We start from the raw sequence: 24,724 nt of genomic DNA on the forward strand, positions 1-24,724 counted from the left end.
GGAAAATATTAGGGCCAGGGAAAGAAAAAGGGATAAAAAAAGAAAAAGTATAATAGTAATAATATAATTGATACTAAGTGTTAGCAGAAGAACCATGTGAGATCTAGGAGAATGGATATTAAACTCATGTAAGCTGCATAGAGTTATAACAGTATAAAAGTGAAGTACCTACAAAGAGGTGGTAAACTGATTATGGGGAAGAATGTAGTATGAATTTAAAGGCCAGTGTGGTCAGGAGAAGGGGAAAGAAAAAAGAGGGATAATGACATAATGAATGAATAAATGATAAAAAACATGATAGAGGTGTTAGAAATAAAAAGTCAGAAAAATTGGGGGCTAAACAAAGAGGTAGAATGTAAGAGAAACAATAGATGATGGAGTATAGAAAGATGTAAAGCAAAGGGGATAGCCTTGGTAGTCAAAATCAGTACACACAGAAAATAGGAAATTGAGGGTGAGGACATACAGCAATTAAGAAACACTGCCTGCAGTGCCTAATAGAAAAAAAGAAAAAAGGAGAAAGAAAAAAAGGGAAAAGAAAAGAAATGTAAGCAAGCCAAAAAAAAAAAAAAAAAAAAAAGAAAAGAAAACAAAAAAAGGACCAGACAAGTCCACAAGCAAGGAATCCTCTTTGCAATTGAATAAACTGCTTAGGAATATGACCTTCTCCCTTTCTCCCTTCCTCACTTCCCTCTCTCCCAGGGCATCAGGAAGGTTGTGTGTGGGTTCCCGTAGGAGTTCAAATGGGACCCTGGTAAACCAACTCACCACAGAAATTAATGACTCTTAGTTTCTAAAGAGCACTCACACCTTGCAGGAACCCTAAATGTGTTACTGAAAGCCTACAAAGCACATCCTACTCTCCCTCTCCCTTAGGTGTGCTAAGGGGAGCTAGTTAATTTCCTGACTCCACCTTCTCCCAGACCAAGTTTCCCTATCCCAGAGTGTTTAGGTAAATCGGGCTCTCTCAGCAGATTTATCTCTCCTCTCTTCCTAGCCTCTCCCCAAGCCAGCAGGTATGCTCCTCCAAGCTCAGAAAAAGGGGGGACCAAAAAATTGACCCTGTACTCCTTGGGCCCCTCTGTACCCCTCACCAAAACCCTCACATTCCTGGAGTTTATTTGATGTTAGAAATCTCAGCTTGAAGGGTATTGGGAATGAAACAAAGAGAGAGGGATCAGGGGGTCTGTGAGTAGAGACTCATCAGACAACTTTATTATCTACAAGTGGCTTTATATATGCTCAAACTATTGTGAGAACAAGCAGTAACAATGTAGCTACACACTAATAATACTCATAAATTAAAGAACTTACAGATCATATCTCAAAGTACAAGGTCTTAGTGTTTCTTTTAAACTACAAAGTGCGTTTGCTCATTTTTCTCCCTGCCCCTGACAACTTTGTCCTGTTGACCCGAAAGGCTTAGTTGCTGCATTCTTTATATTAAAAGCATAGCTATGGAAACAGCACGTCTCTTCCTGCAAGACCATTAGGACTTTCCTTTCCAACAGTTGGAGACTGGAGGGCTAGGGGAATGCTGGAGTTCAGGGAGTGCTGGGTTCGGGGAATGTGGGCCTAGGAGAATGCGGGCTTGGGGTACGTGGCTTTAGGAAATGTGGGTTATGCGGAATGTGGTGATCCGGGAACCTGAGGTTCAGGGAACACGGGTTCAGGGATCGTTGTTTGTAGAACACGGGGCTCGGGAATGCCACCATGTTGTGACCGATGGTGTTCAGGGAATGCTGCGGCTCTGAGTCCTAGGGGAAGGATTTTGCCTTCCCACAGCTTCAAAAGCCGTGATTTTACCTTGAGCAAGCACTACCTTTGTCTCAGTCTCTCCAGATCGATGTCCAGATACCTCCTGCTTTGTATGTTCCCAAATCTGCCCTCTCAGGCAGGATTCTGTCCCCACTCAGCCAGTTTTTTGTAGGAGAGATGATGACGGTGCAATCACTCAGATGCCATCTTGCCCCACCTCCTTCTGCCAGACTTTTGAACCTTTGTGTACTCTGGGCAAATTCTCCTTCTCAGATAGGCTTGTCACCACTCCCCTATTGAAAGTCCCTTGTTTTGATGTATGAGCTGCCGTCTCCTTGTTCCTAAGTGTGCGCCAACTTCTCCCATTCCGGATACTCCTCTTTCCCTGTTCTGTTCCACACCTGTCTAATCTTTTCCATGCTTCCATATCTGGCCTGATTCTGAAACTCTTGCTGAATTATCCCTTCAGCCATTTATTTTTCATGAAATTCTTCTGTCTGGGAAAACTTCTAAATTTCATGAATGATACATAATATAATTATATGTTTATTATATTTTCAAGTGTAGTTTTCCTATATCTATAACAGATTTTGAACATTGTAATGGCAGATAACTTAGATTATTATTTTCTTTCTCTTCATATGCTTGGACCATGACTAGGCCCAGGCAGGCTGTCATCAATATCCTAGAATTATTTTAGAGGCTAGCCAAAGTCACCCTGCTTTTGAAAAATGTGCTTATCAACAATGTATTTTTTTCTTAAGATTATTTAATAATATGGTAAACCTGGAATTTTTATTAAAGTACAAAAGAAATATGTTCTTGAATTTTCCAGGTCATTGACCCAAACTTTATTATAAGAAAAAAAGAAATATCCAGATAATCTGCCTACTCAGTGTTGACTGAAGCCTTGATACTCAGTGATATTTCTACACCAATTTTCTCAGCATCACCCAGGAGCTTATTAGAAATGTAAAATTTTAGGTCCTGCCCTAAAGACTGAAAGAAAACCTGTTATTTAACAAGATCACCAGATGATTCATATGCATATTGAACTAAGTGAAGAAGTGAATAAAACTTGGTGTTGAAAATTTGTCTTCATGCTCTACTTAATTATTTCTAAACCTGGTGACCTTCATTAAGTTCTCCCTCTCAAACTGAAAAAAGATGAGGATATTATGAATAATGATTATTTGTAAAGCATCAAGTGAAATACAAACACATATACACATACATACATGAAAAATGAACTTAAACATAATTATTCTATCTTGGGTTGACACAAGACAATATATTATCAAGAAAAATTCTGAAGTTACAGAATAAAATGAGCAAAAATAGTATGTAATGGCCTCCAAAGATTCTCCATCATATGCATGTATAATTGGTCTATTAAGTATTCATGTTATATGAACAAGCAGACAAAATACTAAGAATGAATGAATAGATCTAAAACTAAGTTTGTCTTAAATACATGCTAAGTGTGTGAGATAAAACATGGTTATATGTCTATAATATATCAAAAGGAAACTGACTGGAATGTGGTAGACACTGTCAAGCTGAAGCATAGAATGAAATGTATGCAAAATCAAGGTTGCTTTGAAATTTCAAATTTGTAGGCTAATTAGCAAATCAAAATTCTAGTCCTTGTTGAGTTGTATTTTGCTGTTGCCACAGCCTGCTTGTTGGGCAAGATGAAATGAAGAAGTCTGGTTTGAAATCTGTAGTAATCCATGGATTTTACCTCTTCATCTCAGGAATTAGTGTCCTCAAGAACAGAAGAGTTTACTTCTGGATATCTGTTTGATCATAGACAGATCATCACACATAAGCTATGGGGTATACATTCGACACCCCAAGTTTCATTATATTTTAGTCACACACATTGCTGAAAGTACTTGGATGTCTGAACTTCAAGCAAATTCTTTTATTCAACCCTAAAAAATGATTTCTCAGGTAGTTTGCAACATTTGTTCATTGACATTGAATATATTTTATGTTATATCTTCCTCTGACATCCTGAAAACAGATTACATGGATAAGTATAACCAGACATTTATGTCAGAATTTCTTCTTCTGGGTCTATCTGGTCATCCAAAACTTGAAATCATTTATGTTGTTCTGATTCTCATGAAGTATCTAGCGAATGCATTTGTCAAAGGTGTCCTTATCACCGCAAGCATCTTTGATGCCTGTCTTCATACCTCCATGTACTTCTTCCTGGAAAACCTCTCTTTCCTGGATATCTGCTATCCATCTGCTCCTATTCCATCACCCTTGGTGACCATCATATCAAAGAAAAGAAGCATTTCCTTCTATAGATGTGCAGTGCAGATGTTACTTGTGTTTGCTATGGGGTCAACTGAGTGTTTCCTCCTTGGCATGATGGCTTTTCATTGCTCTGTGGCCATCTGTAACTTTCTGAGTTACCTTGAAATCATGAGCAAGGTGTTGCACGTGCTGATGGCTTCCATATAATGGTTCTCTGGTGGAATCAACTCGATTATGCAAACAGCTCTTGCCATGCAGCTGCTGTTTTGTGGGAAAACTGTTATCAACCATTTCGGATGTGAAAACTTAGTCCTCAAGTTAGCTTGTGCTGACATATCCCTGAATGTTATCACCATGCTGGTGTCCGGCAAGATCTTCCTGGTTCTTTCACTGCTTGTCATCTTTTTTGCCTATATTTTCATCCTGTACAACTTCAATAAGGAAACTATAGTTAGGAAGATAAATTTTTTTCTTTGCCTTTACTAACCTTGCTTACCTAGAATCACTGAGGCCTATAGTTTGCTATCAATAATCAGCTTCAAACATGTTCTGATTGAGATTTTCAAGGCAATGAATTATGTTAGTATCTCACCTTTGTTGATATCTGAAATGTGTGTTCTGCTGTACTCTGTGTCAACCTATTGGAAAAAAAATCACACATCAATTTAGAGATAGACAGGCAAAGATAGAAATTCTGCTCCAATGCAAACTGCTTAAATGATATTAGATACTCTTTAAGTGATAAATAAAGACAGTATCTTTCTTTAACCCTAATTACTTAGTGTGTATTTCCCAAAAATGAGAAATTCTACTATGGTTTTTTGGGTGCTTCCCCCCAGAATGTTAATTTTCTTGTCCCTCTAATTTCATTTATGCATTTATCCTCAAGAGTTCCTTACTAATTTGTTTAAGTCTGGAAAACTCATAATGTGTTTCAGTTTGATAATAAATGACTCTAGAAAAAAGTATTTTTTCCAGTTTCATTACTGACCAGATCCTTTTATGACTGACAGATTCTTTTGTTAGGTTAAAAAATTGCTAGATCCTATCTAGTCCTAGGGAATAGAATCTATTCTTTGTAGTTTTGCTATCTGGATATTTTACCTCAACATTCTTAAAAGCAATTTTATACAGAACATATCAAAGAAAGTTTCCCCCCCCCCCCCTGTTTTCCTGATTTTGTTTTCATCTTTATGTTATCAGCAGTTTAGGTAGACTGCTTCATCAGCCCTTAGCATTCATTGTTTGCTGCCTGAAATAGATACATATGTCAAGATTCACAAAAAAAAAAAACTGAAATCTACTTAATGGTAGAAATCTTCCTACTAATTTTTCTTCATCGTAGCACTACCACAAGACAAGTTTTGAGCAGGGCAAACAGCACATATACTTAGTTTGATGGAAAATTTTATCACATACTTATAGATTCTCAAGTGTTCCTCTGTATTTTGTATATTATGAAATTATATGATGCGTTAATATTTATAGCCATTGTTTGCAGTGGTATATCTCACTGAATGACAACTGAGGGGATGAAGAAACTGAGCCTCCTTTCCCCAAGCTCTTTCTTGTAGTTTTAAAACAGAGAAGTTTGGAATCTATAAGTTTGAGAAATTACTCTGTATTACATCTCATGTGACAATCTGTCTTCATAGCTTAACAATGCTTTAAAAACCCGATATTAAATGCCATTTTTCTTCAAAAAAACATTGAATTCAGATCAAAGAAAACCTTAAACTACCAAATTAAAAAGCATGTGTTAAGAACAATAAAACCATCTCATCTCATCCAAGTACATTTAATTCAATTCAACAAACATTTATTTAAACATGAATTTTGTACACCTTGCAAATGGCACATGAACAATAAAAACAAGTAAGAAATGACATTGGTAACAAATAGAAGCCCTTTTAGTTGAAGAGACATATATGTGATAATTATAAGTATAATAAACATCTTAAAATTAATACAATATAGACTTGAAATCAGGTATTAATTCTGAAGTAAATGAAAGGTCCTGACAGGTTAGCATGACCAAAGGAAGACTGCTTGGTATGAAGGGCCAGTAATACTCATCCTGCATCAGGAGACAATAAAAACTAGTAAGTACTGAGGGCACTCACAAAGTGCTCAAATCCTAGGCCACCATTCACATTGTATTCTATAGAATACACCCCTTGGAGCACTTATAAATGATGACTGGTTGTTTTTAAATGCACTGAATCAGTTATTCATTAAAAGGATGAGCTCAGGGCTTCAAATTCCCAGCTCAGCACTACATGAATAATGTCGAAGTTTCTACATGTGCCCTGAAAGAAACTCTTATTTCTTATATCTGCACACTTGAGATTTATGTAAACCTAATGCAAGTCTCATCATGCAAGTAACTATCTTGCAGCATGAAATGGATTCCCAACATACATGGTGTCTGCTGTTAAAGTGAGGGTTCTGAAGGGGAAGAAAAATGATCTCGGAAATTAAAATGGAGATATATGGTCTGATCATGATGAACATGGGGTATTGACTTGTAAATTCTGCTGAGATTTCATTGTCACCTAAATGTAGACTGGCCTGCAATCTCCATTGGAAGAAATAAAACAGTGTTCTCCAATGAACCTGTACTTGCTTCCTCTGAAGAAACAGTGTTCATCTGAAGAAAATAACTTTTTCACCAGTGGGGGTGTAACAGAATCCCCTGAGGTAATTGACCTGCAAGACACTACTAATTTCTCTCTCTGCCCAATCCTACTATACCTCTCTTCTTTCAGTCATATAACTAGAAGAGTTGCACTATATCCAAAATAAATGTATGATTTTTCAAATTTGTACATGCAAATATCAGAGTAATATGTTTGAGAATTGATATTACAGGTATCAAATAATGGTGGACAGAATATAAAGTTGTCATGCTAAATTTATTGGTATAGGCCATCTCTTAGTTTGCTAAAGGCTGACAATACAAAAGTACCAGAAATGGGTTTGCTTTTATAATGGGAATTTATTAGGGTAAAATCTTGCAGTTTTGAAGCTCTGAAAGTGTGCAAATGAAGGCATCATCAAAGAAGCTACTTAACCAAAGTTTTGCTGGTGATGATTCTTGTCTCCTGCCATGAAACAAGGCAAAATGGCAGCCAGTCTTTGCTTTCTCCTCCAGACTCACTTGCTCTCTGAACTCAGGTGTGGGTGATCAATCATATGACTCTTCCAACTTCTCCTGATTCCAGGGTCTGGCCTCTCTCTCAGCCTCTCAGGGTATCTCTTTCTTTGGCTGTCAGCAATCCTGGAGTCCTCTTACACATGGCAAGGTAAAATGGTAACTTTCTTTCTCTCTGTCTCTCTGTATGTTTCTCCCATTTGTAAAGGACTCCAGGAAGAGGGCCAAGACTCACCAAGGGTCACAGGTCACTGAACTACTCCAATCAAAGGCCCCCAAATTTGTCCAATCTAATAAAATGTATTTCATTTTATTTTAATTTTTTTAGGAGGCATCAGGGATTAAACCCAGGACCTCCTACATGAGGAGCAGGCACTCAACTAACTGAGCTACACTCACTTCCTTTTTCTATTGTAATTACATAAATTAAGCCATTTATTACAGCTGAGAGATATTTCAAATTGTGGCACTTTTATTGGTCTTTCAATTCCTTCAGGTCCGGATGGCAGACTTTACTGTGACTGCAGAGGTGGTGGTGTGGTTCCAGGCACCACCAGCTACTGTTTTCATGCAGGAGCCATTATGCCAGATTCCCATAGCTCTTCTCTTCATTTTGGTCTTGCCACAGAAAGAGCAAGTGTACTTGGCATGCTGGCTGATTTCAATTTTCTTCACCATTTTCCTAAGGGAGGTATCATATTGGGCCCAGTTTGTTAAGGATACCGTGCTTCTTGTGGCATTTCGCCATGTGTTCACAAATTAACTCTGAGCTGGTATGCTAGTAGTTTGAATTAGGACTGGACCAGGAGTGGATTAGCTCCAAGAATATGATCTTTTCTAGGATTCACAAAATCTTCAAACTGTAACAGACTAATTAAGTAAGATACTGGACAAAGGCTGTAGCTTGAGAGGGTCTCTGCTTAGAGCATGAAGCATTGACTAAAAGTTGGCTTAAACTGAGTGAAATTGAAACTCCAACACTGATAAGATATTCAAAGACAGAGAGTGATTGAAATATTAGGGTGATTGCATCATGATGGCTCACACCCATTGGAGAAATGTGAGAGGGCACACCTTTTACTACAACTAGAGGAATAAATTTGCCAGAGCAGCTCCATCATCCTTGAAGACTCTGTGGTTGAACTTCTCTATAGGTCAGCTATTACTGTGGGAACTGCAACTATTGAACTTGTATCCTTAAACACAAAGGGGCTGATCAGACCTGGACTGGCAGAACCAAGGAGCAACATCTAATCATCTAAGACAACATAGGAAATGTTGAGATATCCCTGCTAAGCTGAAGGGACAGTTGTTTCATCTGATCCCTTCTACAACCAAAAAGAAGGTGACTTCTTTGGAGTTCCTCATTGGGCTGTACTTCTCCAGCCATTTGCAGAGTGACTCGAAATACTGGTAGTTTTGAGTTGGAACTGGAAGAAGGGAACGCTCTGCAGTAGGTCCAGGCTGCTATGCAATCTTCATTGCCATTTTAGCCATGTGGTCCAGCAGATCCAACCATGCTAGAAGTGTCAAAGACAAAAGGGATGGATGATGTTTAGAGCCTTTGGCAGATCCCTACAGAGCATCACAGCAGAGACATACAGAATTATGGCACAAAGCCTTGGCATCCTCTTTAGATATCTACTGTATTTGTGAGAAATAGCTCTTGGTCTGCTATTGGATCTTAGTAGAGACTGAACACTTAAACATAGGGCACCAAGATATCATGAGGCCTGAGCTGCCCACATGAACTGACTCTTGTCTGACTCATTAAGCCATAACGTTGGGTGTGCAAAAGCAAATAGAAGTGCCAAATAGAAGTGCCAAATAGAAGTGCTATATATGACATTGGGCTTGCATAGGCCATTGAAGTCACAAGTAAGTTGAATGACAAAATGGCCCAAATGCCCATAACCCTCACTTCTGCCACAATGCCTTCGTTCTCACAGAATAAAGCTATAACCTGTGTGGAATTTTCTAAAATCCTTGCTTGAGGAAGAGAAAAGTCAGGCCTGGTTAACAAAGCTGTATGTAATATGCAGATATCATGAAAAACTGGACAGCTACAGTACTAGAACTCCTTCTGGGACATCCCTTTAGGACAGTGGTGAAGGAATGTCTTCCCAGTGAGCAGGACCTCTAGCAGTGAACCTGACTGCTTATTTTGCTGGAAAAAATAATGGCTGGAAGTGCATTTACACACTGATTCATGGTTGTGGTCAAGGGTGTGGCTGTATGGTTAGTGACATGGAAGGGAAATGATTGGCAATTTGGTGGCAAAGAGATGTATCATAGAGGAATGTGGATAATCCTTTCTAAATGGGCAAATATCAGAAAGATGTGTGTCCCATGTCAATTTCATCAGAGGATGACCTCAGCAGAGGGTGATTTTAATATCCAGTTGAAAGGATGTCCCATTCTGTGAATACAAATCAGTCTCTTTCCCATGCTAGTCCTGTCATTGCCCAATGAACTCATGAACAAAAAGGCTGTGTGGTAAGTACAGGGTTAAGCATGGGGACAGCCATATGGATTTTCACTTACAAAGGGCCACCTAGCTATAGTCACTGCTGAGTGTCCAGTCTGCTAGCTGCAGAGATCATCACTCATTCTTCATAGTCCACCATTCCTAAAGGTGTTCTGGCTGCCACCTGGTGGCATATAGATTACATTTGATGCCTTCCATTGTGGAGGGGGAAACATTGTTTTCTTACTGGAATAGATAGGATTTTGGATACGGAATTTTTACCTTGCATAAACTGTCACTACAAAAACTACCATCTGTGAGCTTACAGAATACCTTCTCCACAGTTATGGTTTCCTTGCAGTATTTCTTGACAGTTAATGAAATGTGGCAATGTATCCATGCCAATGAATTTTCCTGGTCCTACTCTGTTCCTCATCATCCTGAAGCAACTGCATTGAAAGAATGGTAGAATGGCAATTAAGGATTTAAGAATTCAGTTATGGCATGAATTGGGTGACAATATCTTGGAGGGCTGGGGCAGTGTTCTACAGGGGACTTTATGTTCCAAAACTGTATTCATTCTATGTTGCTGTATCTCTCTTAGCCAGTTTTCATAGATCCAGGAATCAAGGGGTGGAAATGGGAACCCCTAGTGATCCACTAGAAAAAGTTTTTTCCAATCTCCATGACCTTATGCTCTTCTGGTCTAGAGGAAATATTCCCAAGATAGGAGTGTCTCCAGCAGGAGACACAACGATTCTATTGAACTAGAAGTTAAGATGACCCCAGCCACTGTGAGCTGCTCATGTCTTTGATTTAATAGGCAAAGAAAGGAGTTACAGTGCAGACTGGAGTGAGTTGTCCTGCTTACCAAAGGAGGTAAAGAAGTATATTCCTGGAATACACAGTATTCCTTATGATGTCTCTTAGTATTATGGTGTCTTGTAATAATATCATAGAAAACTATAAGAATGGAATCCAGGCAAGATTACTAATGACTTGGTAGCCTTCAAATTGTGTTATATTCATTACTCTACAAGTCTTATTTATAAGATCTAGATCATTTCTCAAATGTAGCATTTGACCTTTTAAATTGTCATTTGATTTATTGAGCACTAATGCTTAATTAATTTTGCTGTAGTAAATACAGTTTGAATTTGAGAGCTCTTATATTCACTAACATTTATTTGATAAATATTTGCCCTATTTCCAAATTTACACGGGTATGCAAATTTTATTTCATTTTTTGAACTCCTATGCAGTACAATTTATTCATAAAAGCACTTTTAATTGGAACTGTGGGACACTATTCCCGACAAATCAAGATGTTTCTCCATTCCATACATCTCTCATTCCAACTTAAAATTGCTTTGAGTATTGGGGAACAATTAAAATAGGTGCATAGCAAATATTTACTCTTCCACATCTGTGGTATCTAGCATCATTTTCTGAACCTGATCTTAGTTTAGAATGACACAAATAGTAAGGGAAAATAACCTGCTCTACCAAGAGGTGGTAATAATTGTTCAGTATAAAGGAGAGACCTAAATATCATGAAACTGTTACCTTTTCAATTATAAATAAAAGAACTAATAAATATGAATTTCTAAATGAATAACCTGAAGCAAAACACCTACCAATCAAAACAAAAATATTGATACTAAGTCCCAAGCAATTTACCACTCTGCTAAATCCACTTCACATTTGTTCAAATGAATATGAAGGACCCCTCTGTACTTATATTTCCTAAACTGATGATTATACATAACATCTCCCAGCTTGTTTGTACTGACTGAAAGATACTAAAAAAAAAAAAAGAAATGAATGAAGGGAAAATTTAAAGCTTGAGCAAAAGAACAATTGGCACATATTAAATTTGTTCTGATCATGAATTCACTAATTCTGCACAAGGAAATTGCCTAGAAATTAAATATTTATGTATTAAGTTGGGACCCATCTATTATTTACAAATACTGAGTTAGTCACTAGTTGAAGATGAGTAAGCAAGCAGACAGGGTCCTTCCTCTGTGTCTCTGTTATTTCACAAAATACAAGATAACCAGTTTAAGGTGTTGGGAGAAGAAAAAACAAAAGCAGTGAGACAGGCTATTGCTCAATGTGGGTTTGAATGGCAGAGGGGATTTCGCCCTGGGAGGGGAGAGCTTGGAACCAGTGGCAGGGGAAGCTTGCAGGTGGCCTAAGATGCATTGTCATTACAGTTGTCTGGAAGAGAAATCCTCTGCACGCCTGGACCCAGAGGCCAGACCTGGAACCTCAACATGCTTTCCTGTAAGTTCAGTGTCCTGCCATCTTTCTTCCATTTACATTCATGATTAAGCATTTCAAAGTGTTCCTGATCCTTTTCCAGGCATCCTTTGATTAACTTCTGAACATGATGTGGGGAGAAATTTGGTTTATTATAAGAAGTATTGTAGTATCAGTGTAGAAGCATTGTCGCTTTCCTCTGGGCATTGTTGAATGATTGCTGTCAAGCTTGTCCTGGGACTTCGTTTTAACAATCCAGGACAAGACCAATTCTCTCTTGTTAACATATGATTTTTCTGCGTATTTTAAGGGCACCAGATATTGAGTAGTAGTAGAAAGAGGATGGACTTTGCATTTTGTCACAGCCCGTTATCTTCTTTGACACCAAGGTAAATAAACTAATGTCAAAGACATATGACACCTACAATCCTGCAATAAGAATTGGCTAAATTAAATAAACATAGGATATTTTAAAGTAGCTCTGACTTTTATATGTATAAATTAAAAAATAAACATTTTATTATGGTCAATATTTTGTCCCTGAAACTGGGATGGCACATTCCCTCTTTTGTTTCTTTCTTCATAGTTGAAATATTTCTATTTGGTATTTTTAAATTTGATTCTAATTTGAGAATCTCTCTGTCAAGTTTGGTTTCTGATTTCCAGTCCATATCTGCTCTAGAGTAAGTTACCATCTTCTGTCACACAAGAAACTCAGTGGGAGAATGGGGAAAAGGGCTGTGCTAACATTCTCAATAACTCACATTAGCCCACATGAGGAATAACTTATGATTTTGGACAACTTCATATCTGGTAGTGTTTATGGAAAGATCAAATTTCACATCTAGTCAGTAATTAATGACAACCACAACACTCTAAATATCTGAATCCTTGTGTCATGTCTCTGCTCAAAAACTTCATAGATTGTAAGAGTCACTGGGATGTGAGTTAAAGTCACAGGTTCTGAGCTCTTACCCTTGCTTAGTGCTTTCTACTAATGCGACACTTCCCCACCCAAAGTGATGGCCATTTTTCTGCCACACTTTTGAGACTTTGTGTACTCTAGAAATACTTTCCTTCTCAGACGTGTTTGCCACCACTCCTCTATAGAAATTCCCTTCTCTTAAAGGCGGTTCTGCTGTCTGATTACCCCTCAACTTTGCTCAACTGATTTCTCTTCTAAATTACCCTGTCCTCTCTCCTTTTCCATACCTGTCTAATCATTTCCATACTTTCATATCTGGCCTGAGGCTGAAATTCTTCTGAATTATCCCTTGAGTGATTTATTGCTCATAAACTTCTTCTTTCCAGGAAAACTCCTGATTTTCAGCCAAAATACACAATATAATTATATTTATGTTATATTTTCAGCAGGAGATTCCCTACATCACTAACTGATTGTGAACATTGTAATGACAGTTACCTTAAATTATTGGTTTCATTTTCTTCCTGTCCTTGGAATATGAGTGGCCTCAGGTAGACTGTCAGGAATGTCCTAAAACTATTTTAGAGTATATTTTTCTTAAGAGTATTTTACATCATGATATGACTGTATTTTACTGTAAAACACAAAAGAAGTTTGTTATTGTAATTATCCAGATACTAAGCCAATCCACATAATGAGACAAAAGAAAATCTTTCTGGATCAGAATATCTGGAGAGTCTGCCATCTAAGTGTAGATTGAAAAGTTAATGCTTGACCAAATTTGTCAACATCATCTGGCAGCTTTTAAAAATGCATATTCTCAGGTCCTGCTGTGAACACAAACAGAATCTGCAGTTCAACAAGTCCATAAGACAATTCACGTGAATGTTAAAATTAGTGAAGCAGTAAACTAGATTTGGCATCAAACATCTGAATTTCAAGCTCTGTTTATTTACTTGTTCACTGACTTTTGTTAAGTTTTCCTCTCAAGAATAAGAAATCTGGATAATATAAGAATGATTATTAGTAAAACACATCATATACACAAATAACATATTTAAATATTATTATTCTTTTCTCAGTTTGACTTAAGTAAATTATGAAGAGAAACTCTGAAGCTACAAAATAAGAAAAGCAAAGAGATTATTTGATGTTCTCTAAAGAGTCTCCATCATATCCAAGCAGAATTGGTCTATTAAGTGGTCTTGTCATAAGAACAATCAAACAATATACTAAGAGTGGAGTTCAATAAGAAATCAACAATGGACTTTGCCTTCTTTTGATTTTAAAATGTAGTGCATGTGATTTAATTTATCATGGGTAAATATCTATAACATATACAATACAACCAACTGGAATATAAACAAAAATAAAGTTCCTTTGAAATTTTGACCATGTAGACTAATTAATGATCAAAATTCCTCCCTCGTTGAGGTTAATTTTGCCTTTGCCACTTCCTGCATCCTGGGCCTAATGAAATGAAGATGTATAGTTGGAGGTCTGTAATCATCCAAACTTTTCATAATCTTCAACTCATAAATGTGTCCTCAGTGGTAGGAGAGGTTATTTTTGGATCTATGTCTGATCATAGAGCATCACACATTAGCTATGGGGATAGGTACATCTGACATTTCCAGTTTCGTTGTATTTTAATCACATGCTTTGTTGAAGGTTCTTATATGTCAGAATTTCAAGCAAACACTACTTTTATTCAGTCTGAAAATTGAATTGTAACATTTATTGCTTGTCACTGAATGTATTTAAGGCTATGTCTCCCTCTGACAACCTGAAAGCAGATGACATGGATAAGTATAACCAGACATTTGTGCCAGAATTTCTTCTTCTGGGTCTTTCTGGCCATCCAAAACTTGAAATCATTTACTTTGCTCTGATTCTAGTGATGTATCTAGTTATTGTACTTGGCAACAGTGTCCTCATTATAGCCAGTATCTTTGATGTTCGTCTTCATACCCCCATGTACTTCTTCCTGGGAAACCTCTCTTTCCTGGATATCTGCTATACATCTGCTTCAATTCCCTCAACATTGATCACCTTCATTTCAAAGAAAAGAAGCATTTCCTTCTATGGATGTGCAGTGCAGATGTTCCTTGTGTTTGCCATGGGGTCAACAGAGTGCTTCCTCCTTGGCATGATGGCTTTGGACCGCTATGTGGCCATCTGTAACCCTCTGAGATACTCCATCATCATGAGCAAGGTGGTTTATGTGCTGATGGCTTCCATATCATGGTTCTCTGGTGGAATCAACTCGATTGTGCAAACAGCTCTTGCCATGAGGCTGCCGTTTTGTGGGAATAATGTTATCAATCATTTTGCTTGTGAAATCTTAGCAGTCCTCAAGTTAGCTTGTGCTGACATATCCCTGAATGTTATCACCATGCTGGTGTCTAATATAGCCTTCCTGGTTCTTCCACTGATGGTCATCTTCTTCTCCTATGTTTTCATCCTCTACACGATCTTGAGAATGAAATCAGCCACAGGGAGGCGCAAGGCCTTTTCCACGTGCTCTTCACATCTGACTGTGGTGATAATATTTTATGGTACCATTTTCTTTATGTATGCAAAGCCCATGTCTCAAGACCAACCTGCGGAAGAGAAATTTCAAACTTTAGACAAACTCATGTCCCTGTTTTATGGAGCAATGACTCCTATGTTGAATCCTATAATCTACAGCTTGAGGAATAAGGATGTAAAAGAGGCTGTAAAATATCTTTTGACCTGCAAATCTATCCAATAAGATAAATGGTAAATGTCAATCTTTGGGTAATTTGCAGAGAGATGGCTTTATTAACTAAATCAATGTGTATCCTCCATGGAGGAAACCACAGGTAGAAAGAAATATTTTTTCTTTGACTTCACTAGCCTTGTTTACTGAGCTCTATATTGTGCCAGCAACTTTATTGTTATTATATTTATTATGTTATGTTAGTAGAAGAATTTGTAAAGTAGGTATAAAAAATAAAATAAAATAAAAAGAGAACTGATGATTTCAGCAGTCAGATGGAGGAATTTCCATTTCTATTAACCCATTCAGTTTTTCCTAGGGAATTCATCGAAAACCTGTGTAGGTCCTCCTGGCTTGTGGCCTGCCTTATGCAACTGGGACTTTCCCATCCCAACAGTATTTGAGCCAATTCCTGCAATAAATCTTATAATATTAACTATATTTATAAATATATCTCATGTCACCCTGGGGAGTCCTGTCTAATACAAAATATGATATGTATCTTGTGGGAAGATACATTGAGGCTCTGTGAATAACCTCTGTAACAATGAACAGTCACCCACCAATTTGGGCATCCATTGATGTTTCTTATCTTAGTCAATTTTTTGTTCTTGTTCCAACCCAGCTCCTGAAGGGCACGAGTTGGGACAGCTCTGGGACCAAAGAACATACTTGGCACTAAGTCAGACATAAGTTTTATTTGGACTTACAAACAGGAGTCTCCAGAGCTGACAGTCCGGTGAATGAAGATAGTGTGCTATGTACAGAGATGGGAAAATCAGGGGTAATATAAACGGTTTCAGAACAAAAACATTCCATAGGTTACAGAACAGAATTTCTCTTAGGGTCTCATGATGTTATCACAGGAATGAAGTTTACTGCTCTGAGGAGATTATGGTTTATGATACCATCATTTCCTCTGGGAAGGGTTGTTAACCTTTATTTTAACTTCTGTCTAGATAATGCAGGTGGCTATGTGCTGAGGACTTAGGGGGAGCCCATGTCCTGGATCCCCACAGTTAAGTTGCTGTCATATGTTGTTATTTCTAACTGCATTGTTCCTTCCTCAGTTATCCATTGCCATTTTACTCCAAGGAAGAACTTTTCTTTATGCTTCATTTTTTTTCATCTATTAATTTAAATTAGTTTTGATCCAAGGGGTCACATTGTATTCAAAATGGGTTATAGCACATTATACCATTAGGGTTTTTTCATTCTCCCCCTTGTGACTTTTTGCATGCTGTCTGCTCTCTGTATCCATTCTCTGTGTGCTCTTCTGTGCTTGTTTGTGTTTTGCTTGTCTCCTTTTTTTGTTGTTGTTGTGTCACCTTGCTGAGTTGGCCCTCCACCGCACTTGCGGGCCGGGCAGCACTCCACAGCGCTTGTAGACCAGGCAGCTCTCTGCATCGTGCAGGTGAGCCTGCCTTCAGAAGGAGGCCCCAGGATGCAAACCCAGGGCCTCTCATATGGTAGATGGGAGTCCAGTTGATTGAGTGACAGCCGCTTCCCTACGATTAGTTTTTTTATAATTAAAATTTACTTTTATGTCAATGTTACAAGTTAGTCATAAATACAAGATAACTTCAATACAATAAATCTGCTTTAGTCAGTGGTTATACTCCTCCATTAATTTTTTTCTTTCCTCAGTCTTGAGGGATTTGTTATGATGTCTACTCTGCTTCAGGCTGAGAAGGAACATAGACATCATGGAGCAGAGGAATGGAATTGTTTTACTTGCAGTTGAAGATACTCCTTGTTTTGGGGATGGGGCTGGTCCATCCTCATTGTTTTGTTAGTTGTCCAGGGCAAGCTTGAAGAACTGGAGAGTTGCAATTGGTTACACATCTGCTGGGTTTCAGGACTCAACCAGTGTAGGAAAAATCCAAAGGCTTTAAGTCTCTGAGAAATATACTGAACAAGTATATTGAAAATTATAGGTTCAAATAAAAGAAGCAGCAGATACGTGATTAGGGGATTTCTAAGGAGTATAACTATGTTAGGGGAAATAGTATTTCATATATTGTTGGGTAGAGCCTGCTGAGGGGCTGTTAATTTCATGTGGCTGTGTGACTTGCCCATAGTGTCCAGATGTCCCTATAGCCCTCGGGAACACTTAGGTTTGAGGCTTTGTTAACTGTGGCCGTTTGTGAAGTCTGGCTATGACCTGCATAAGCATAACCTTAGGAATAACCTCAAGACACATTTTGAAATCTCTTAGCCATAGAAACTCTATTTTACTTAATATTTCCCCCTTTTGATTAAGGTTTTTCTTCAAATGCATTGTTGATTAATGCTTGGTAATAATCCCTTGATGCCAATGAAGCCTCATCCCTGGGAGTCATGTCCCACGCCGGGGGATGGTAGTGAGTTTCTTTGCAGTTTGGCTTGAGGAGAGAGCACACTTGATTAACAAGGGGGTTTTCAGGTGGTAGTCTTAGGCATTAATTATAATTAGGCATAGTTTCATTATTACAGGAATAATGTTCATAAAGGCAAGCATTAATATTGAGAGCTTGGCTTATTGGCCTGTTTTCTTTTATTAGGCAAGGTGTATATATTTTGGCCATTTTATTTGGGAAAGTAGTAGGACTTCCCAGCAGGGAAGTTTAATATTTTGTTACCTACTTTGAGGGCCCCTATCCAGAAAACATACCTATCGCAACAAGGACACGTTTATATCCCATAGGAGTATTTAGCTATATAAGGCTTAAGATATTTAACAAGTCCTGTCTGTCAAGACAACTGACCATGTCCCACATTTACATTCTTACCAGGGTTTTGTTCATTGGAAGGTAGAACATAATTTATTTACCTGCCTTCTGGCTCATATCGAGTTCTTATTTTTCTGAAGATGAAGTTTGAGTTGCAGCTAGATGCATGTACATTTAGAGAAGCCTCAGAGTAAAACAGTAAAACTTACAAGGAAATTGGTTGTTTCTGTGTCATAATATTTTTCTAAGAATAAAAAAATGCAACATTCCCATAACCCCCCTATTGTTTACACATATTATCAGTGCAGTACCTTTGTTATAATTGATGCAAGAATGTTAAAATATTACTAACTATAGCCTGTATTTTACATTGGGTACATTTTTCTCAATGTAGCATCCTATTATTAACACCTTTTACTAGTGGCATAGTTTTTAGATACTGAAAGAACTTTCTTATATTTGCAAAATTAACCACAATCCTTATCTACCACAGGGTTCTCAATGTGATAAAATCCCATGTTTTAGCTTCTTGCTTTCCTTCCAGTGGTATAAGACCCAAAACCTCCCCCTTCTACCATGTTCATACACATACTTCAGTAGTGTTTTACTCTCAATATTATGCTACCATCACCTCTGTCCATTTTCCAATCATTAGAAGCATCCTAGTTAAAAATTCTGCAGTTTAAGTATCAGCTCTCTATTCCCTATATCCTATTCTATCTTCTGATAACTTATGTTCTAGATTTTACCTTTATGAGTTCTTATTATTATTGCTTATTCATGTTAGTGAGACCATACAATATTTGGCCTTTTGTGTCTGGCTTATTTCAGTCAACATAAGGTTCTTGAGGTTCATCATGTGATCCCATGTGTCATTATTTCATTCCTTGTTAGAGCTGAGTAATATTCTGTCATATATATATATACCACATTTTGTTTATCCATTCATTGGTTGATGGACACTTGGATTGCTTCCACCTTTTGGCAATTGCGAATGATGCTGCTATGAACATGGGTGTGTAAATATCTGTTTGATTCTCTGCTTTCAGTTCATATGGGTATATACCTAATATGTAGCAGGATTGCCGGATCAGATGGCAGTCTATATTTAGGTTCCAGAGTAAGAACTAAATTGTCTTCCATAATGGTTTCACCATTCTAAATTCCAACCATCTTCTCTAACACTTGTAGTTTTATGTTTTTTTAAAAAATAGTGGCCAGTCAAGTTGGTGTGAAATGATATCTCCTTGTATTTTTGATTTGCATTTCTGTAATAGCTAGTAATGTTGAACATCTTTTCATGTACTTTTTAGCCATTTGCATTTCTTCTTTAGAAAATTGTCTATTCAAGCCTTTTGCTGATTTTTAATTGGATTTTTTGTCTTTTTATTTTTGAGTTGTAGGATTTCTTCACAGATGCTGGGTATTAGACCCTTATCAGGTATGTGGTTTACAAGTGTTTTCTCCCATTGAATAGGCTGCCTTTTCACTTTGAAGCACAAAAGTTTTTTTAGTTTTGAGGAGGCCCCATTTATCTAATTTTTCTTCATTACTCATGCTTTGGGTGTAAACTCTAAGAAACCATGGCCTACCACAAGATCTTGAAGATGCTTCCTGACATTTTCTTCTAGGAGTTTTATGGTCCCGGCTCTTATATTTAGATCTTTAATGCATCTTGATTTAATTTTGTATAGAGAGTGAGATAGGGGTGCTCTTTTTTTCTTTTGGATATGGATATCCAGTTTTTCCAGAACCATTTTTGAAGAGATTATTTGGCCCCAGTTGAGTGGACTTGGCAGATTTATCAAGTATCAGTTGGCCATAGATATGCAGGTCTATTTCTGAATTCTCAGTTTGATCACATGGGTCAATATATTTATGCTTGTGCCAATGCCATACTTTTTCCACCACTGTAGATTTGTAATATGCTTTAAAGCCAGGGAGTGGGGGTCCTCCAACTGCATTCTTTTTCAAATTGTTTTTTTTTTTTTTTTGATTATTCAGGGCTGGTTTCCTAACAAATAAATTCGACCATTAGCTTTTCCATTTTGGCAAAAAATGCTGTTGGATTTTTGTTGCTATTGTGTCAAATCTGCAGATAGATTTCTGTGAAATTGACATCTTAATGATATTAGTCTTCCAATCCATGAACACAGAATGTCCTTCCATTTATTTATGTCTTTGATTTCTTTTAGCAATGTCCATTACATCCTTAGTTAAGTTTTTTCCTAGGTATTTGATTCTTTTTTTTGCTATTGTGAAAATGGAATTTTATTACTTGATTTCTTACTCAGTTTGCTCATTACTACTACATAGAAACATTACTGATTTTTACATGTTGATCTTATATCCCTCCACTTTCCTGAATATGTTTATAATCTCTAATTACTTTGTTGTAGATTTTTCAGAAAATCTTATATATATGATCACGTCATATGCAAAGAGTGAAAATTGTACTTTCTTGCCTAACTATGTAAGCAAGAACTTCTAATGCAATGTTGAGTAAGAGTGGTAACCGTGGGCATCCTTGTCTTATTCTGGATCTTAAGTAGAAAGCTTTCTGTCTTTCACCCCTGAGTGTGATGTTAGCAGTGGGTTCTTCATATATGCCCTTTATTTTATTGAGGAAGTTTCCTTCTATTCCTATCTTTTGAAGCGTTTTAATCAAGAAAGGATGCTGAATTTTGTTGAATGCCCTTTCTGTGACAATAGGATGATCACATGATTTTTCTCCTTTGATTTGTTCATGTGGTATATTACATTAATTTATTATTTTTCTGTTGAGCCATTCTTGCATATCTGGGACAAACACCACTTGAACATAGCTTATAATTCTTTTAATGTGTACTTGATTTGAAGTGTTTTGTTGAGGATTTTTTGCATCTAAATTAATTAGAGCAATTGGTCTGTAATTTTCATTTCTAGTAACATCTTTAAATGACTTTAGTATTAGGGTGATGTTGGCTTCATAGAATAAGTTAGGTAATGTACCCTCTTCCATTATTTGGAAGACTTTGAGCAGGATTTGTATTCATTCTTTTTGGAAAGATTTGTGGAATTCATGTGTGATATCATCTGGTACAGGGCTTTCCTTTTTTGGGAGGTTTTTGAAGACCGATTCAATCATTTTACTTGTAATCCATCTCTTCTATTTCTTCTAGGGTCAGTGGAATATTTGTGTGTTTCTAGGAATTCATCCATTTTACTCTAAGTGGTCTAAGTGGTCTAATTTGTTTGCATACAGGTGTTCATATAATCACCTTATGATCCCCTTTATTTCAGTGGATTTAATGATGATGTCCCCTCTCTCATTTCTGAATGTATTTATTTGCATCTTCTCTCTTTTTTTCATAGTCTAGCTCCGGGTTTGTCAATTTTGTTAGTCTTCTCAAAGAACCAGCTTTTGGATTTGTTAATTCTATTGTTTTTTACTCTCAATTTCATTTATTCCTGCTATAATCTTTGTAATCCTTCTGATCACTTTGAGATTAGTCTTCTGTTATTTTTCTAGTTCCTCCAACTGTTCAGTTAGGTCATTGATTTTGATTTTCACTCTTTCGCCTCTTCCTCCTCCTCCTCCCTCTTCTCCTCCCCTTCCTCCTCCTTCTTCCCCTCCCTGGGGACCTCATATATGTGAGAAGCCAGTGCTCAAGCACTGACCCACATCCACTCCCTCTCTTCTATTTTTTAAAATATATTTTTATTACAGATGTTGTGAATTTACAAAACAATCATGCACATGTGTAGAAATCCCATAACACCCCTTCATCAACACCCCACTCCATGGTGGAACATTTGTTACATATTATGAGATAATATCATCAGACTTTTACCACCGCTATGGTCCATAGCATGCATTTGGCACTCTTTTTCCATAGTCCCCCATTATCAACACAGTACATTTTTAGAATAGATGCATGAAGATTATAGTATTGCTGTTAATCACAGTCTGTAGGTCACTCCAGTTACATTTTTCCCATGCATCTCCACATTCCTACCTGTATTTGTCAGCCAAAGGGGTGCTCATGCAAAATACCAGAAATTGGTTGGTTTTTATAAAAAGTATTTATGTGGAGTTGGAGTTTACAGATACCAGGCCATAAAGCATAAGTTACTTCCCTCACCAAAGTCTATTTTTATGTGTTGGAGCAAGATGGCTGCCAACGTCTGTGAGGGTTCAGCCTTCCTCTGGGCTCAGCTCCTGTTTTGTCCACAAGGACAGCTGTAGACTATGAGGCTCTCTAGGCTTTGCCTCTCTCCACAAGGTCAGCCATAGACTCTCTGGCAAACAGCTCTCTTTCCCCAGGGCTGCAGCCTAAGACTTCAGCATCAAACTCCAACATGAGAAACCCTCAACTCTGTTTTTTGCCATGTCTTTTATCTGTGAGTCCCTTGGACAACCAAATTATAACTCAATCATGCCCAGGTACAGATTAGATTACAAGCATAACCCAATATCTATTTTCGGAATTCATAAACATATCAAACTGCTGCACTACCACCCTGCAACTGTGATATACATCTGCTCTAACTCACAGAAGGACACTCTTGCATCTGTACCATCAACCACAATTCTCATCCACCTCTAGGTTCACCGTGTTATTCAGTCTATATATAATATATAGTATATTGTATATAATATATAATATATAGAGAATTCTATATATTCTCTAGCTTTCTTTCTACTGATATTTACATCTCTAAACTACTTTTTTCAGCCACATTCCCATTTATAAACCAGCTGCTACTCTAAACCAGTTACCACTAACTCTATATATTTCCATACTTTTACAGTAAAGTTAATTAAAACTTCTACATACATTAAGCATCAGTAGTCCTTCTCAGCCCTCCTCTCACAACCAGTACTCTAGGTTTTAACTCCATGTCTTTATTTTTCATTTTTAGTTCATATTAATGAGACCATGCAATATTTGCCTTTTGTTTCTCACTTACCTCTCTTAGCATAATGTCTTCAAGATTCATTCATGCTATCATATGTGTCTGAATTTCATTTCTTCTTACAGCAGCATAGTATTCCTTTATATGTATATACCACAGTTTGCTTATTCATTCTTTGGTTGATGGACATTGGTTTGCATCCATCTTTTGGCAATTGTGAATAATGCTGCAATGATCATGGCATGCAGATATCTGTTGGTGTCACAGTTTCCAGTTCTGAATATCTTCCTAGTAGAAGAATTGCTGGATCATATGGCAGCTCTGTATTTAGCTTCCTGAGGAACTGTCACTGTCATCCCCAGGGGTGGCACCATTTTACAATCCCATGAACAGTGAAGGAGTGTTCCTATTTCTCCACATCCTCTCTAGCACTTATTGTTTTTGTTTTTTAATAATGGCCATACTATGCAGTGTGACATGATGCCTCATTGTTGTTTTGCTTTGCATTTTCCTAGTAGCTAGTGATATGGAACATTTTTCAAGTACTTTTTGTCCAATTGAATTTCCTCCTTGGAGAAATGTCTATTGAAATTTTTTTCAATTGGATTGCTTGTATTTTTATTGTTGAGTTGTATAATCTATTTATATAGAATGGAAATCAAACTCTTATTGAATACATAATTTCCAAATATTTTCTCCCATTGTCTGGGCTGCCTTTTCACCTTCTTGATGAAGTCCTTTGAATCAAAAGAGTTTAAGTTTGAGGAGTTCCTATTTATCCATATTTTCTTTCATGATTTGTGCTTTTGGTGTAAGGTTTAAGAATCCACCACCTAACACTAGGTCTTGTAGATGTTTTCCTACATTTTATCCAGGAGCTTCATGGTTCTTGCTTTTATATTTAGGTTTTTTAACCATTTTGAGCAATTTTTATATAACGTATGAGATAGGGGTCCTCTTTCTTTCTTTTGGCTATGGATATCCAATTTTCCTAGCACCATTGTTGAATAGACTGTTTTGCCTGAGCTGGGCGGGTTTAACAAGTTTGTAAAAAAATCAGTTGACCATAGATGTGAAGGTCTATTTCTTAACCATTAATTTGGTTCCATTGGTCTATGTGTCTATCTTTATGCCAATATCACGATGTTTTTTACCACTGTAGCTAGGTAATATGGTTTAAAGTCCAGAGGTGATAGTTCTCCAATTTTGCTTTTCCTTTTTAAGATGTTGCAAGGGTAAGGACCACTTACCCTTGCAAATAAATTTGATAATTGTGTTTTCCATTTATTTAAAAACTGTTTGTGAAATTTTTATTGGGATTGTATTGAATCTGTATATCAATTTGGGTAGAATCGACATCTTAACAATTTGAGTCTTCTAATCCATGAGCATGGAATGTTCTTCCAATTATTTAGATCTTTTTTATTTCTTTTAACAATGCATTGTAGTTTTCTAAATACAAGTGCTTTATGTCCTTGGTTAAGTTTATTCCTAAATATTTCATTCTTTTAGTTGCTATTGTAAGTAGAAT

General features: G+C 37.1%; 2 protein-coding genes across 2 annotated transcripts; both read left to right on the forward strand.

Moving 5' to 3' along the window:
- Positions 1 to 3,792: 3,792 nt before the first annotated feature.
- On the forward strand, positions 3,793 to 7,946 carry LOC101432713 (olfactory receptor 13C4-like). The gene is given in 3 exon segments (XM_071216543.1): positions 3,793 to 4,479; positions 6,595 to 6,729; positions 7,680 to 7,946. Coding segments are annotated over 3 exon segments (1,089 nt in total).
- A 6,695-nt stretch (positions 7,947 to 14,641) lies between these two features.
- LOC101432262 (olfactory receptor 13C3-like) lies at positions 14,642 to 15,595 on the forward strand. The gene has a single exon (XM_004462368.4). The coding sequence runs from the start codon at positions 14,642 to 14,644 to the stop codon at positions 15,593 to 15,595; it is 954 nt and encodes a 317-aa protein (XP_004462425.1).
- The last annotated feature ends 9,129 nt before the right edge of the window (positions 15,596 to 24,724 follow it).

The sequence above is a fragment of the Dasypus novemcinctus genome, chromosome 8, assembly GCF_030445035.2.
Source record: "Dasypus novemcinctus isolate mDasNov1 chromosome 8, mDasNov1.1.hap2, whole genome shotgun sequence".
Lineage (NCBI taxonomy): Eukaryota > Metazoa > Chordata > Mammalia > Cingulata > Dasypodidae > Dasypus > Dasypus novemcinctus.